Here is a 17,944-nt window from a genome sequence, read left to right on the forward strand (position 1 = left end):
TATCCTCCATGAACTTCCATGTAGTCCCCATGTTTATATAATTTATCACTATTTCCTTAGACAGCTCAGATTAGGAAGCCTGCATGAGCTCATGTTCTTGTCTGAATTCTGAGTCTGAACCTCCCTCCTTTAAAGGGAAATTCAGTAGTGTAAAAAGAAATTGGAGGAAGGCAACTGGACTTAAGTGAAACCCAGCAGCATGAAGCTCCTGATCACTGTCCCAGGAATTACACTGCTTTACCTCCTGCTTTCAACCTCAGGAAGACACTGTCGTTAGCGCTTGCTCACAGTGATAGGTTTTGTTCTCTGTACCCACACCCAGCAAAACCTCAATGTTGTGCAAGCATGGGAGAGTGGCCTGTTAAAACCAGAAAGGGTTAAAGACAAGTCAATGATTTCACTGAGCATCCCCCAGGCCAAGGACTCAAAAACAAAGCCATGTTCTCTGAGTGAAGACATGGCATACAAACAACTCAAAGAGTGCCGTTTCACTAGTTGCGCTGTGGTGACTGGGGATTTCTAAAAAGCCTTCTCTCTCCTTTCATGCATTCTTCCGTGCCTCCTCATTTTCTATACAAACATTTCCATTACTAATGGGAATGTCAAAGGGCTTCCTTTTCCCTTTCTCTGCTTCTGACCACAGAGATGCTGCCGAGGCTCCGTGTAGCAGCGGCTGCATCCGTCTGGCTGAAACACCCTACAGCATCCCCACCCGAATCACTGCTTCAGGAAAGAAGGGTCAGGAAAATCCACACAGGGAACCCTGGTGCTTTAGTTTAAACGCCTACATCATTTCACCATCAATTAAATCTGTCATTACTTAGTTCTGCTACCAGAAGATGGAGTCCCAGGTTCCCTCTTTGTCCTCCCACACCCCAGCTCAGCCTCAGACCCAGACGTTTCTTCCTCTCTTGCACTAGGGCTAGCACTTGATTACTGTTCAAACAAAACAATTGCAGGAGTAAGTGCCCGTGGAGACTGGAGACCTCACAGCTCCACACATGCCATCAGCAGCAAGGGCTTCTGCCAAGCCAGGCTGCGGGCACAGCAACTAGCTCTAGACCCCTTCATCCTGCTGATCCCAGTGGGTATGAGCTCTGCTACGTGCCAGAGGAAAAAGCAACATGAACCAGCTCCTGGGAGGCTTTGCCTCCCAGATCTGGCCTCCTTCACACAGCAGGGTTTAAGCCTCCCTGTCTCTCAGGTGCCACAGAGGAGATGACTGGCCTTGTGCCCACTGCCAGATTTACTACCACGCTGTAGTAGGAATAGCCCGATAGCGGCTGTAACAGTTCAAGGATGTAAATGAGACCAGGGAGAGGAAATATCTTTTATTAGAACAATTCGGTGTGTTTTGAATTGTGTGGGGTAGTCCAAGGGTTACAGACAGTAAGTCCTTGGAGACGGATGTTGTGTTTCTTGCACAAGCTGGCCTAATATAAGACATTACCTCTCCTTGCAAAACTTACCTCAATAGAAAATACTACTACATTTATCCTGTGTGTTATCTCTGCCATTTGGAGAGACATTAATACTATTGCCAGTGCCATGGATTCACCATTGCTGCAACTGTATTGATTCCATTTTGTAGAAACCTGATCCCTGTACGTGCTTTGGAGAGCTACATCATTTCACCCCTTCAACTCACAGCTAGGATGTTTTCTGTTTCTTATGTAACAGCTCCTAATTCAGATTACAGTTATTATTACACAATTATGTACATTGTACAATAATGTATTGAAACCATAAGGCAGAAAAACAGAAGTATTATTTCCTTCTGAAAGCAGACCTTTTTCTAGAAAAGCAATGGACCCTTTATGCTCTTGACTGAGCATAGACGTACAGCAGCACAGCCCATGGACTCTGCCAAGCAGTGATGGACCTGGTCCCACGCCAACAGTCTTTTCTCTGCTGGTGCATATATAAAGAACTGGCATAGTCATATTTTGGGTTTTTTTTTAACACAGGGCAGGCTGGGGAAAGAAAATGGAGGCAAATGTAACACAGTGTTTGACCCGTTTCATAATGCCTTGTGGCTTGCACTTTGTCCAAGGGTGTTAAAGAGGAATAATACAATCCAACAGAAAAAGTTCAAATGTGTTAGCCTTTATGATGGATCCAGTCTAGTTACCAAGTTCAGCCTGTTTTATTTTGTGGACTTAAAGACTGCTTTAGACCAGTGGGGAGAAGGTTTTTATGCCTGTGCCTTCTCCTTGCTGGAAGCAGTCCCCAGTTAACCCATGATCAGGACATGCAGAGAGACTTACCACATGCTGTGTGTGCGTGTGCCTGCATTATCATGGCAAGGTGGCCTCTGCAGAAAGAGCACCAAGCAAGCACTGTCTACTGCTTCCTCCTCTCCTTCCCAAGGGCCACTGCATGAATTGTTCTGGTGATTATGCCTAGCAAGCCAACAGCTGTCCCCCAGCTCAAATGATTGATGTATTTCCCTTCATTCTTTACAGTAAAAGAGACCCGTTTAAACATGGAAGAACTATTCCATTCAAATTAGTCTAAGAATTTAAATGCGCTTTTCTTACCTGAGCAGGCTTCTTTTGAACCACTTGTTGAGGCTGAAAAGTAAAGCAACAGCACGGTGAGAAACTCATTGAGGCCACTTGACCGTGATTTTGCAGATGGTGGGAAAAATGTTTTCAGCAACAGAAATAAAACACAGGCAAAGCCCACATTCAAAAACAGAGTGATGAACATAGCTCTCACACCCAGCCTCTCCTACACCTATCTATGACCTCGCTCTGCAGTAGTTCAGATTACTGTTGATTCAGAGCAGTATGTTAAGTTTGTGTAATGAAAACCAAGGTGAAATCTGATTTAATTACATATTTCAGCTCTTCCATGGTTCTGCTAGATTTGTTTTGCTGCACTACTTATCAGACAGTGAGAGTGGCCTAATACTGTAATTAGAGTTTGTTGTCTCCACTGATGCTGTTCACTCTCTTACCACTTTCAGCTATGAGTGTAATGTTCCACTGTGGCAAAGTCCTCCCCCTGCCTATAAGCAGGAGCACAGCTTAGACAGAGAGATGAGGGACACATAACCACATTTCCAAGCCAGGGCTTCCCACTTGATGCAAGCCATCCCTGCCAAAGAAAGCCAGGAGGCTGGGTAGGCAGTGGCCTCAGCCCTCACAAGTTCTAGTTTGAGACCTTTAGCTGCACAAAGGTGATGCAGCGCTGACCCTCATGAGCCTGTTGACGTGTTTTTGGGGATGCCCATCATCGGGCAGGTTGGCTGTGTGGGCAGGGAGAACCACAGGCTGTGCCCACCTGCCTGTGCATGACCTGGTGGTACAGCCAAGGGATCCTCAGCGAGGCTCCCTCCTGGCTGCTTCCACTTGGGAATGGGAAACACGGTCCCCACAGGAGTCAGAAGACCCACCAAGGTGCTAGTGTGTTTCAGCCCCACCCCAGGGAAGGAGGGGGAGTATCAAATAAAGCACTAATACAGGCACATTTAAAATACACCACCAGCACCCAGCTGGTGTAACAAACCTTGTGGGTGCTAGGAGCAGCATGGAACAATAAGACCACAGATAAAGGATGAAATCCTGACACCAAGAGCACAAAAGAGCTTTTCTTACTTTAGTGGGGCAAAGCTGCAGCCTCTCTCCCCTCCCCCTGACTTTCTGTTTTCAAAGTATATGAATTGCACTCAATGATTTTCTTCCTGCCCTTCCTTCCTGCCTGTTCCTAATCCTAGCCGTGATTTTAGTGCCTCTCTTGGGCAGAAGCCAACATGCTGTCCCTCTGCATGGCCAAAACCCTAATTTTCATGACAGTGTAGTAGGAAATAACTTGAATATTTCTGAATAAGCAGTTTAGTGTAACTGGCCTTTCGGAGCAATATTCCAGCGGGAAGGATCAATGAAAATGTAAATTGTATGTAACTGATTCAATTCAGGCTGCCCACCACAAGTGTCCCATTTGAACAAGAGATGCTTTGTTTATCTTCAGTCTTTTCCTAATTCAGTGGAATCCTAGGGCTGTTATGTTTTTGTGTCTGTGCCCCAGGCTCCAAGTTCTGCTCTCAAGCAAGTATGAGAACCCCCCCCTATGTGATGACTGGGTTCATCTTTAAACTTCAGGGTGGACCCGTTTCTTTTCCATTAAATACCCTTGCAATGGAGAAGCTATTACCAAGGCACACATTTTACTGATGCCTTCTCCAGGTGGGCTGCAAGCCCTGAACTCATTAATGGACATCTTCTGCCCTTGGACAAAGCCATGATTTGTTTCAAAGAACAGAACTCATTGAGCTCTTCAGTAATCTGCCACTGGTGCTTTTCTGCTTTATTTTCTTGGTTTGCTTGCTGATTACACCTGTGCACATGTTTACTCTCAAACCACATGAAATCCACAGACATTCTTAGAGGCTGACTGGTTTTTCCTGCTCAGAAATCCCCATGTATTTTTGGCCATGCACTCTGCATTCATGTGACTCTCACACACTGTAGCTCAATGAAATCTTCTGAAAGAGCTGCCAACTCACCAAATTTTCCATGAATTAGGTCCTGACACTTCAATGAGAGGAAAGACAATGTCTGAAACAAGGCCAGCTCTGGCTTTCTGCCTAGTATGTGTCACAGTAATTCTACCAGCTGCCCTTCTACACAGCACTTCATACTTTTCAGACCACCAAAAAGCCCCTTGAATACTTTCAGTGATAGCTGGGGCTCGAGTTGCCAGCATGTTTTCCCAGCCTCTGGCACCCAGTGGCTCTGGACTGGACCTGGAAAGTTTTGTGTGTGTGTGTTTGTTTTGTTGTGTTGTTATTTTTATGAATGGCTTTCGCAGGGGACTCTGACTCCGGCACAATCCTATCCAGCCATTCATAAAAAACAGAGAGAAAATATTGTACTTTGCCCAGTTGGAAACTGTCTCTGATACTGACCAAGGCTGTCAAGAATCTTAAGTCATTCAAGAGCTTCGCTATCGTAGTGCTTCCCGTCGAGTGCTTCCCGGCTAGGTTTCCACTGGATTTGGGATCTGGAGTTAGGTGTGTGTTATGCTTTCTTCCTTAAATGGAAGCAGCACGGCCATGAAAGCTGGAAAGCAGGGCTCAGCCCCATAGCCGGTATGAACAGCCACCCCACAGACACTCGGGGAGCCGTGCCCACCCGTGTCACACCGAGCACTCCAGCCTGTGGCTGCTGAACCCACCGCAAGAGCTGGGTTTCAGGAGTGTTGTGTTTCTTGCTGCAGCCTGGGAGAGGCATCAGGATGAACGCAGGCCAGACAAAAGCAGCCAGATCCAGTCCTGCGAGGACTGCAGTGCTGGCTCACCTAGGTCACCCCAGACCAGAGGAATGGAAGTGTGCGGGGATCATGAGAAGTTTCCCAAGCACCCCCCTTTCATCTCTTTAACTGTTATGGATGTGATGCCTTTGGAAACTTTGACACAGTATAGACACAGAATCACAGAATCACAGAATCCCAAGGGTTGGAAGGGACCTCAAGAGACCATCTGGTCCAACCCCCCTGCAAGACCAGGGTAACCTAGAGTACATCACACAGGAACTTGGCCAGGTGGGCCTTGAATATCTCCAATGTGGGAGACTCCACAACCCCCCTGGGCAACCTGTTCCAGTGCTCTGGCACTCTCACAGTAAAGAAGTTCTTCCTGATGTTAATGTGGAACCTTCTATGCTCCAGTTTACACCCATTGCCCCTTGTCCTACGCTAAGCTTTGTGTTCACTGAGTTAAAAGATCACTTCAAGGCTTCAAGGGGGACACCTCTGATGCAAAGAGTGTTGCGACTGCATGTTCAACTAGCTGGAAAGAAAGAGAATCTGTCTTGGTTATGGAAAAGACTGAAACCATAAAAAAGCCAAGAACGAGATACTTTAAAGAGGTGCTAAGGAGCAAAATAAAGTTGCACACAAGACACAAGAGTCCTGAACCATTATGTATCCTCCTCAGGAGCCTGAAGAGTAAGATAGCAGACCTTATTTTGCTCTGACAGAGGCTCTCTCGCTTGTGTCAGGGATCAGATGTAAGGGGAGCTTGGTGATCGTATGTCAGGGGAGCTTTGTGCAACGCAGGACTTTCACATTTTACTTTTATCCTGTTTAAAAAACACCTACTGTAAAATGAATGTGTGTCTGCTGAAATACCACACACTTGAATGCAAAATTCAGGGTTTTTTTAATATTATATTCAAGTACAAGTCAACCTTAAGCCACTTTCTTAAACATGAGAGGGAAAGAACGAGCGACAGTGTTGGAAAAACACTATGATCGTGTCATTTAAATGCCTCCCATACAAGAACAAATCCAAAGTACAGCAGGGTTCCTTTTGCCATGTTTGAACTATTAGGCATGTGTGAGCTAAGGCAAAAGATGATGATTTAAAACTTCAGGATAAGAGTTGTGATTTTGAGCAGATAAAAACCCACCTAATGAAGGAAGTATGCAAAGGTTTGGGTAGTTTTATCTTTGCTGTGAGCTTTGGCTGTTCAAAGCCCAACTGTTCATATTCTACAAGACACTTTTTCCACTCCTCCTCTGTCACCACATACCTCATTCTCTTTTCAAATTTTCAATTCAAATTTTCAATTCAAATTTCAAATACTTTACCTTTTGTCAATATCTTAGATGCATCCTTATGGCCTACACAGTTACTGGTCAAACTATTTCTTTGCTTTTTATAGGGGAACAAAAGGGCAGCCTCACGTGAGGAGTCTATATTCATCTTGTAACAGCGGTCAGAAGTTGTTTCAAATCCAATTTGTCACACTTCTCATTCACTGGAGTACTTCTTACCCTGTTACTTTTCATAGTGCTATAAGGAAGGAGAAGGGTAAGTCTATGCCAACTAGTATGAGCAATGCTGGATCGCATGCTCTGATTTGAATGCAAATCATCCCCTGACTGCTGTGCCTGAAGCTCCAAGGGCAAGAGACACACTCACAGCACTCCTAGACTTTGTGTTTCTGTTTTCCTCTCCAAACTGAGTATTATGAAGATGTTTGACTGATGCTTCTTGGCAACAGTGATTCTCTTTTATACCCTCAGTTTGACACAGACAGGACATTCACATGGACGCAGCTCTGCTGATGAGACTAAATGACCATGATGGAAATTAATACCCAGTTAGGAAGCCATTCATAGAGCTGACGGATCAGTGTTGTGCAGAAATCATTAAAATGATTTCACAGGTCACCCAAACACTTGTACCTCTAAATTAAAAGATGAGTAAACCCATATTTAATCTTTTTGTCTACATATCCTCGAAAAATCAGGAAGTTCGTATTATACCAGTTGAGACCAATATAATCCAAAATGAATCATGTCTTCCAGGCAGTTCCATGTGACAGCAGTTCTTCCCTACAGCTTTAACTGGTTTGAGTACAGGCTTTCCCTATCTTCTCCAGTACAGTGATACAATGCAGCCTGCAAAAGAGCCTTCATCTCTGGGCAAAAACTACTTCCAGCTTCATGACCGTCAGCAGGATTGCATGGGATGGTGTGCCTGTCATTCACTCCTCTATGCAGTTATGCGCAAAGCTTGCTGTAGAAACTATCTTTCTTTCAAGAGCATAGCAGAAATGCTTTTTCACCCCATTAAAAGCAAGGGGGAGATGTCCCCTTCATCCAAGTGGGACTGGCTGGTATTTTGGAAGCACAGGTCATGAATTCTCCTGCCTCCATTGCATGTTTGCAGTCAACTGGCAACCGTGGTGTCTGTGTATGCACACTGCTGTGGGTCATTAGGATCTAACAGCAAAACCATCTGGCCCTTAGAGTTCAAAGGAGATTTCACAGTTCTCTGTGCAGTCTCATAAAAGAAGCTAATAGTAATCTGTGGAGAATTTTGGCAAAATCTGTGGAACTTTTATCCTGTATTTTCTATTCTATTTGGCACTCCTCTGAGTTTTTTAATACCAAATACAAAGTCAGGTCATTCAAAAAATATTTATTAGCTTATTAAACCGACCTCCCCTGACTGCTGCTGGAAAACCCTGCAAGATCTCAGGAGCTGCACCAATAATTTTAGCTGATGACAAAGAAAATAGTACTTCTATTCCACTTGTGGAGGAGAGCAGAGAGCATCAGAGTCTTCCAAGTACACAAAGTGACTTCTTATAGTTGACTGGCAACATAATGTTATATTCTAATTGGCAAATTCAAAACACACTGCTTCAAATTACTCTTTTGGCAGCCAGGAAATTCAGGCACTGGCACATATATTCGGTCAGGTATGTGTATACCCAACTGACTTCAGCAGGGTTAGGATTGCATGCGTTTTGTTTCTAGGAAGCTACCTTCACCACAAAACGTCTGCAAGTTGCTGCATTTGCAATGGGTTGATGTTCTGAGAGGTTAAAAACTGTGAAAAGAATGCATCAAAAGTCAAATCCTGTTTTCTTTTATGCTAATATAACCTATTTATTTTTCAGCTGCTTTGCTCAAACCTTCCTCTCAGATGACATCCCCCCATTACAGGTGGGATATCCCACCATTACAGGTCTTGTTAAGTACAAATGTAATGGTTAGAAACCATAAGGGGTTAGAAAACCCCTTAATTCTTCTTCATCTGCCAGCTGAACTTCATCTGCAAGCACAATACCCCATTGAGTTTATCAAGGATATAATCGAAATTCAAAGCACAGTAGCTGTTACTTCAGTGCTCTTGATAGATGCTATTAATTTTTATAATGTTTCAGCCATTATTGGTTACTTTTCCATAGAATATTTAGGGTAATGCAGCTTGTGAAATATCCATTTAATGGACCTTGTATCAGTGGTTCAATACCACAAGTAAACTGGCATACTCAGCTAAAACCAATAGAGTTTGGCAGCGGGAGTATCTGTTGTTGCTGACTGCTTTTTAGAGTCTCTGCTGCTCTGTTGTGTCCCCCTGTTACTTGATTATCATCTATCATGTATTTGACAAGCTTTCCTGGTGCATTTTGCTCAGCTGACGTTCAGCACCTTAGCATTTTTCTGTTAAAATACCACAAAGCAATTCCTGCCTTTCAGAATAATTCTAGCACGCAGTCCAGCGCTGAGGTTTTCTTGATACTCACCTAAGGAAATACGAGCTGGCTCTTTTGTCTGGCAGATGTCATCTGTATCTATCTATTTATAACTCCATACACAGACAGACTATTGAGAAAGCCAAATGGGACGTTCCAGTTATTCTTAGTTATAGCACAGGGGGGAAAAAAAAAGAAACAAACCTACATTTTAGTAGGCAGAAATAAACTATGTTATTTGCAATGAATCCAAGCCCTCATGATTCAGGGATATAAACGGATCAGAAACCGCTTAGCTTTATACCTTGCAGACTTCTCCAGACAAATAACTATTGTGCAACCCTTTATCTCCAGACTGTCTTGTCTGTTTGGATACAGCAACCCCTGTGTTCACCATGCATTTCTTTTGGCTCATGTGGAAATGATTTTGGGTCACCACTAAACAGGCTTGATTTGAATTCATGACCTGGAGGTGAAACGCACTGTATCGCATTACCATCCAGTTCCAACTTGTGTTTTAAGGTCTTCCCTCTCTCCTTCTTGCTCAGGCATCTCCTGCCATACAGACTGAAAAAACAGGGGCAGGACTGTCATCACTGGGCTCATCTGTAGCCCTGACTGCTAGGAGCTCCCGAATCTCCCTCCAGAGAAATAACAGAGTAAATAGGGCAGTAAAGGCTCAAACCAGGCAATCTGCTGCAAAACCGGCTACTGTTTGGAAAGTGAACGCAGAACTTCAGTGATTTTGCTCAAAATATAACTATTGTCAGGGAACACTTCTCTTTCTGGCCCTCTACATTTATTCCCCTCCACATTTTAAGGTCACAAAGACCTTAATACTTAACTCATTCATTGATAGTGTCCTTGAGTCATTTCGAGACTGGAAATTGAGACAGCAATACAGGCTTAGATAGAAGCAGTCCGATTAATTTCCAGGCCTATGAAAGGTTTTGCCAACAACAGGCCCAAGCCTATAGGCAGAGATGGAAAAAGAACTGAAGTGGCAGTGATGTAAAACAAGGGACAAACTGCTCCATTGGGCAGCCCTGGGACCACAGCAATGTCACAGCAGTGTCAGGTGGCCACTCTGCCCTCTGCCCCACATCTTCACCACCAGGACGCTGCAAGGCCCATGCCACTTTTTCAGTGCACTTTCCTTCACTTATTGAAGGAAAATACCAGTGAAAATACAACATTCACTTCCCTAAGCTATTGGCCACCTTCACGACTCTTCAAAGCTGCCTTGAAGGTAGTAATTCAAGCCAAGAAATCTCAGTGTCCCCCCTTGGGTATTTTCCAGTGGCAGCCTGTGACATATTTCTTCAGTTTATCTGCATGCTAAAAGTGCTGCTGCCTCTAGAGACTGTGCTTCATGTTTTAGCAAGGCACACCTCAACCAGAGGAGGAGAGCATCAGAGTAGGCGCTATGTAAAGGCAGGTACAAGAGAACGTGATCTGCCTAGAAAATCAGCAGACGTCACCTACGGGAGAAAACAATCCAGTCCAGGTCCACAGCCTGGCTTCCATCCATACTGCCTTTCTTCCTCCTGTACAGCGCTCTCTTCCACACTGCCTACAGGGAAGAGTCTGTAGGCTGTGCTCTTTCCTTAGCCACATGTGGGTACCATGTTAGGCGGCAGAGGACAAGACTGTGTGAAGGAGAGAAGGCTCCCAACTGCACAGCACAGATGACTGCAGACATCATTGAGGCTGTGCCCAGGCACTGATCAGCAGCTCACTGAGCACAGACACAACTTTATATCCTGTTAGGAAGAACTATCTGTTCCCTCGTCTGTACAAATTAGGGTAAGGATACAAGGGATCTAAGCAGCCTCTATTGCAGAGCATTTCTGCTCTGTCAGAGATGGAAAGCATCTTGTACCAAGCTTATGTGGTCCTCCCCAGGCCCAGCCTGAAACTACTGCAGGAGCTTCCCTTTCCCATACAGTCCATTGCCTCTGTGACCTCCCATTGCCCTGTAATGGCTGGGCAGGGTTTTCCTCCAAAGAAAAGGCACACAGTGCAAGGCAGCCCAAGTGACTGTGCCTGGCTCATTTTCTGCAGCTGAGGATCTGGCCTCAGGCACTTCTCTTGAACTTCTTTGTCTGAGCAGATCCCTTGGTAGCCACATGGTTTTTGTACGTCTGGGATATACGGATGTCTGATAGCTGTCTGCCTATTGAACAAACTTGATAATCATTAGTGCCTCCAGGAAGCTGATGCTGCTGAAAGTGTGTGCCCGAGCCCGACCAGAGCCTGCTGGCATCCTGGCACAGTTTTCTGCAAGAAGTCCATGTCCAAAATAGAAATACACTTCCCATGTACTTGAAATATACCAGGGGTTTGGTGGCGAGTTGTTGTAATTAACCCACTTCCTGGCTCGATATATTTTGGGATCATTCTGCTGTGTGGTATGTTAAATAGGGAACTCAGCTCGTACTGGTATTTTTTAAATGGAAATTACATTCATTATGTCCAAAGGCATGATTTGTAGGCACTCCTTGCAAAGCAGGAAAAAAAAACTCCGTTGCATTGCATTTCATTTCTGGTGTGCTTTTACCATTCACTCATTACTAGCAATTGCATCATTGTGAAATCCGCGTGACGTGGTAACACATTTTAAGAGGTGGCAGCAAAACAACTTTCTCTTCTATTTAGCAAGAACTCATTTAATAGAAGATGGCAAAGTCAAAGTCTACAGTATCCTATCGTCAGCCTCTCAACAGCAGCAGAAATATGAATAGTGTCTCTGTACACATGCTTCCCTTGCTCTGAGAGAACTGAGGAGAGAGGGAGGGAGAAAGAGATTCTGCTGTTGATAATCCTGGTGTAATTTTGGAGTTGTTCTATTTACATCCCTGGACAGACTCTAAATTTAGCCCAGCCTAAGAGAGGTTTGACTGTAGTTGTTACAGGACAATTACCTGACTGTCTAGCTACATTTATTTAATAGCCTTTTGGAAGCTACATCCGATCTGAAGGTCCTATTTGTTGCTTGGATCTAACACTGTGAACATGGAAGGTATGTGTGTTAGGTATGCATGCAAATCCCCTGCATCTTTCCCCATAATAGTACTGAAACCTGATAGCACATCAAGAATGCAGCGCCTGGAGCACCCTACTACAGCCCCGCTCCCTGGTACAGCTTAACCTGGTTTCCTCGCTCACAGAGCTCCATTCGCAACTTGGAAAGCGGCCTGCCTTTAAATGTTATGGTTGCTAGGAAGGGCTTGTGATCATTCTGCCAAACCCAGGTCATTGCAGAGAATAGGACTGCTCAATATTTACTCTCGGTTCCTGGTAACTCTTCCGTAGTTTGTTGCTTCTGTTGCTTAAGTGACAAAACCTGATTTTTCATGCCACAAAACCCAAAGCTAAATCCTGCCCTTGGCTAAGTTCTGCCCTTGGTTCAAACCACTTGCACAGTCTATTCAAAGAGGTAAATCCTTCCACCTCCTACCCAGTCACATTCTATTGTGGTTGGAACCTATGTGGTTTGGGACGTGCCAAAAAAACATACTAGTTGGTAGCATCTGCGGCTAGGTGGTCCTGGCAGCAGAAGTGAAAGCTGCTTGCTGGATGAAGAAGGATAGCTGGCCTCCAAATACTGCTGCAGTTGGCACAGACATACCTTTTCTAGGAGCTAGGTACACTGGGTAGACAGAAGCTTCATTTGCAGCTAGCTGGACATAAATCACCTCTGTGAGATCAGGTGGTATATTAGCACCAGGCCACTTAAAGGCATCTGGTAAGATCATTTTAGTGTTGGCAGCAATGTGGCCAAGGGCACCCTTGTGCTCTCGATATTAACAGATGTGAGAGCTACTGATGGTGTGGAACAAAGTCTTTCTGCTGGTACTCACCAGGCCACTGCCAGGCACCTAAGTATCCCCATGTTCCATGCCTGTGACTCAAGCAAGGCTTCATCTTGAGAAAGGAGCCAGGGAGGCAAGCCCCAAGGACACCAGAGGTTTCTTTGAGCCCAGGCAAACCCTGTGGCCTGCAAGGAAGCCACCAGCAAAAGAAGAATAGCATTTGGAGGAGAAGTAAGGAAACAACAGTATGGCTTGAGACAGCATGTGTGCACTTAGGAGCTTCTGGAAATCTTTGGCTGGTAGGGAACAGTGTTGGGAAGTTTGCATAGTGGGAAAGATCCAAAGGGATGGAACGGAGGAATGAGAGTGGCAAGGAAAGATGGTGGGGAAGAAGGGGACCAAACACACACCACCTTCCCTACCTGCACACAAAGGGGAGCGAGATCTCTGCACTGCTCGTTATACGCAAGGAATTGAAAGGAAACACAATTACTCATAGGAACACAGTTACTCAAAAGAAACACCTTACTCATATTTCTCTTTGTCCACCAACGCACACAAGACTGCTGTATTGTTGTCATATTTTTGGCTTCTTCTATGCTTCTTGGTGTGCATTACTGACATATTTTGGGGTTTTTGTGGTCTTTCATAGGGAGTAATTGCAAAATTTGGTTAGAAAGACTGTTTTCAGGTACCAGTGGGCTTTTTAGATTTGAGGTTCAGATACTTTTTGTAGGCTTTATGGGAACTCTTCATTTCCTCAGATCACAAAAAAGGAAAAGAGAAATAGGAAGGCCCTGGGACTGTACTGCCTTGGATTACACCCCTACCCGAAAGCAGAGAAACAACCTGCCATTCAAGGCTGATGACAGCAGGATCCACAGGAACACGTGCTCTTCCTGAAGAACTCAAGCCATTTTTCAGCATGGCAATGTCTGCATAAACAGGTCTGCTTCAGCTTTGTGGTTAGACAGTGCTGGCAGCAGCACAGCCAGGACATTCACTGTTTGGTATACAAGCCCTTCAAAAGGGTGGGGGACAGCGATGGGATAGGGAGCTGCCCATGCTTCTTTGCTTCTCATCACCTCCCAGGAATGTCTGCCTTCGGGGATAGTTACATGCATTTATGCTAATAAATATGTGGCCTTTTCAGTCATGTTTTTTTCACTTTAATTCTTGTGTGCCCTTGCTGGCACGTGCCCTTAGCAATTTGTGGTTATTATTTTGCTCATTCAAAATTGTACAACTGTCTTTTATGACTGAATATAAGGGGTTTTTTTATACTTAAGCAAATGCAGAGCTCATGAAAGTGATATAGTCTAGATCCATTTTGCTTAGCAAATACTGGGTTTTCTTTTCTTCTCTCTCTCAGTCAAAAAGACAGTATCTTGCTCACTGTACATTGGTTTGCCAGCCCCGAACTGATGATTTCACGAGTCTTCCAGATGCACCATCACAATTCCAGAAAGCCAGGATTTCTGTGAGATCTCCACATCAGGATATTATCAATAAACTTTTTGTGCCTCCAAGGGAACCCTTCAGTGTTATGTAAGCTCCATATAGCTCCCTACTCAACTCTGTGGTGATCTCCCTCAGATGGGGCCGATGGGGTGATGGGGCTCAACCTTTTTGGCTGCGGTTGGTTGAATGGCCCCTTACGAGGTACTCAAGATCTCGATGCTCAGCACCAACCATGACTTAATACATGATGACACTTCTTTCAAATCCATGCTTATCCCATGACACGATGATCCCTGTGCTTGGACCGACTGATAGACATGAGATCATGCAGCTGAAGAGCAGGATTCATACATCCTTAAAGAGAGAGCACAGTGAAAACAAGGCTGCTGCCCTCTGCGCAGGATAAGGGCAAGAAAAGTAGATGCAGGGTAATTTTGCATTGCTGATAATTCTGGCAGGGAGGATGCAGCCCATGAGCTTTAGTTTAACCAGCCCTGCCCTAGAAAACAGTTTGGCCATGTGTCCTGGGTTCATCAGCCAGTAAAACTCAGAAGTGTGCTTTCTTCAGCATGTCTCAGCCATAATACACTCAAATCACAGGGTTGTCAATGTCCTGGGGGAGTTTTAGTATGCAGGAGTTGTGTTACTGGAAGGGCGTGGGGTGCCAATGAACCACAGAGACTTTAGGAGGAAAACGTGTAATGCTTTTGCTGAATAGCATCCTGTAAAAACACAGATACAGACAAGGGCATCTAGCTCCTGAAGACTACAGAATCTATCTGCAATCTGAACTTTCCTACTGTTACACAGTAGACAAGGGCAGACTTCAAGCAGGGAAATTTGACAAGTGCGTGGACAACACCACGGTGAACATGTTCGTATATCTCTTCAGCAATATGACTCATGGTGGATTTGGTTTGGTTTGGGGTTTGCTTTTTTGCTTGCTGTTTTCCTCCAAGTACATTCTTCTTAACTGTCAGTGATTCGTCAGAAATGGAAATTAACTCGGACATTCAGTGGAAGACCTGTGATGCTGTGATGGGTCATACCAATACTACTCCTCAGTTCACCATGGACTTTGCCACGAAAAGCTGAAGAATTTATGTTAGATAACTAAAACCAACAGCACTATTTAAATACATATTACCTCTGAATATCCTTCTAATCTCTGCAGATCCCAAAGTGATTTGCATACTTGGAGTGACAGGAGAACGTGATAAAGGGGCCTGTTTCACTCCGCTCTGCAATGCAGCCATTGCTGGGATGTTTAACAGCACAAGACAGTGTGCTGGAGGGGCAGGAAGTGAAGAATAGCATATCCAGTGTATATGGCAGGGAAGAAAGGATGTAATTATCCAAACTTGAATTTGGCCAGGACACTGAGGTCAAAACCCCAACTCTTTTGAAAAATGCCATGAGAATTCTGATGACCACATGTGGTCATAGCCTTGATTTTATGTCTCATCTGAAAAACAACACCTCCAGTGACAGTTTTCTGAGTACCATACAAAGATATTCATCCTACATGAATCAGAAAGAAAAGTGCACCCCAGCACAGCAGCTAGGTGTCCTTGGAAGTATTTATTGTTTCTTAGTTAGCCTATATAATCTCATAGCACTTGGGACACATACATCCCCTTTCTCAGCACTGGTGTACGAAGAGAATGGGACACTGTTTATGTTGAATGTATTTATCAGAAACTCAGATCACAACCCTGCTATTTTCAAAGCAGCAATATTCCTCCCATGATTAAGTCGTGACTTGACTTCTGTTGTCTAAAATGTAAATCACACCGAGTTTTTCATCTATGAGCAACCACTAACCAAAACAGGCAACTCTGCATTTCAGTATTAGCAGCCTAATGCATTCTGCATGATTGAAGGACACAAACACACCACTGCCTTAAAAGACTGTTTAGAAATCACCACCAGGTAAACGGCAATAACAGAATGCACACAGGTTTTAGCCTACTTCAGATGTCAGGTTATACAGCATCACTTTATGCTTATTCTACTAAGGTGAAAGCAGTGAGGACAGGCTAGCAGCCTGTGCATGGGTAATCACTAATACTCATCAAAGCTCAGCCGGAACGCTGTAACTCAGTCATGCACTCAATGTCTCACACTAGAAATTACGTCCATCTCTGTTCTTACAGACTTGGGGAGAGAAATTTAGTGCTAATGTACTAAGGTGGCTTACAACTTAAGAGCGTTAGTTTTTTATTAGTCTTAATTCTTAAAATCAAGTTCAGCAGCCTGAACAGATTCTGCCTGGCACAAAACATCACTCACTCCTCAGCTCCTGCTGCTGCTAGAGTAATTCTCAGACTCACATCACCTGAGAGCTGGACCTAATGGCAGGTGCCTCCAGGCACCCAGATGCCTGGAGCCCTCCAATAGCTCATGAACTGTATCATGCTGGAGTGGGTACCACAGCCAGCAGTGGAGCCACAAGGAACCACATCCTCTGCTATTGAGACAGGAAAAACACCAAGGCTGACATTTCCAGGCTGACTAGCAAGTATTCATCCAGTTCCTTCCTCTATTCCTTTCTTCCCATGGCACTGCACAACTCCGGGGCAGCAAGTAATGAATCCAGCGAGGCAGAAAGCCTCTGGGCAAGAAGATTTTCATGTAACATTAGGAAAGGCAGGGGAGTTTACTGTCTGCATTAGATGCTGCACAGCTGATCCCTCACATGAAGAATGGGCACTCCAAACATGGAAGACTAACAAAAGGTGAGCTGTGAAGAGGCCCAGAGAGATGAAATGCTTCCTCACAGAACACATTAATGTCAAAAACATTAGTGAATGCAAGTTTCTTGGAACTGGTCTAGACCTCTCTCACAGTCCCCATGTTTAAAATATGACTCGAAAGATTATGAGAGTTTGCCACTTGCATTCAAACACCATCCATAGGAAGGAATCCCTTTCTGGCCGTAAAGCAATCTGTAGCACACCTTTGCTTGTGACAGACTCTGATGGCCCATCCTACACAGGAGGTCACATCAGAAACAGATCATCCCATCTGGCTTTAGCATGTGCAAATCAAGGGTTGGATACCTACGTCACTAGTTTAACAAGGCAGAGCTAGTCTGCCTCATAAGAACTACCGCAAGAGGGTTACTTTTTCACAAGCATTTCCTTCCATAGCAGGAACATGCATGCATGTGCTGCAGAGAAATTAAATTCTAAATTATGATCAAGGAAAATTTAAAGGAGTTGACACAAACCCCAGTAAGACCAGATGCACATAATTAGAAATCTCTGATTTGTCTGAATAATCTCACAGAATTGAACCCAGCTCAAATCCATCGGGTTGACAGCACGAGTAACTGCATGTGGGATAGCGTAAGACCGCAGCACTGAAGGAAATGAATCTTGGAGGTTCTACAGTGTGAGCCAAAGTATCAAATATATAGGTCTTTCAGCCACAAAGTTACATACAATGTAGGAATATGCTGCAGTGCCTGATCAGAATAAAATTAAAATCAGTTATCAGTCTTTGCTTTAGGCAACAACGAGAAAACAGCACTACATACAATCACGTTAGATAGCTCGGCTCAAATGAGATGCAAGTCACACTACATGAAGTATAAGCCATCAAACCTAACGGTTCGCATCCTTTTAACAAAACTGGAACCAAAACTGTGATTTCTGCCTGACACTA

The 17,944-nt window shown here is 44.4% G+C and overlaps 1 protein-coding gene across 1 annotated transcript in view; it reads right to left on the bottom strand.

Moving 5' to 3' along the window:
* HMGA2 (high mobility group AT-hook 2) overlaps nt 1–17,944 on the bottom strand; it is a 119,356-nt gene that overhangs the window by 22,407 nt on the left and 79,005 nt on the right. Inside the window, exon 4 of the mRNA XM_061348486.1 lies at nt 2,541–2,573. Coding sequence (XP_061204470.1) covers nt 2,541–2,573 — 33 coding nt within the window. The remainder of the gene's footprint in view (nt 1–2,540; nt 2,574–17,944) is intronic.

The sequence above is a fragment of the Neopsephotus bourkii genome, unplaced genomic scaffold, assembly GCF_033783945.1.
Source record: "Neopsephotus bourkii isolate Nb327-2 ecotype Australia unplaced genomic scaffold, CSIRO-AGI_Nbou_v1 NB_359, whole genome shotgun sequence".
NCBI classification, from domain to species: domain Eukaryota; kingdom Metazoa; phylum Chordata; class Aves; order Psittaciformes; family Psittacidae; genus Neopsephotus; species Neopsephotus bourkii.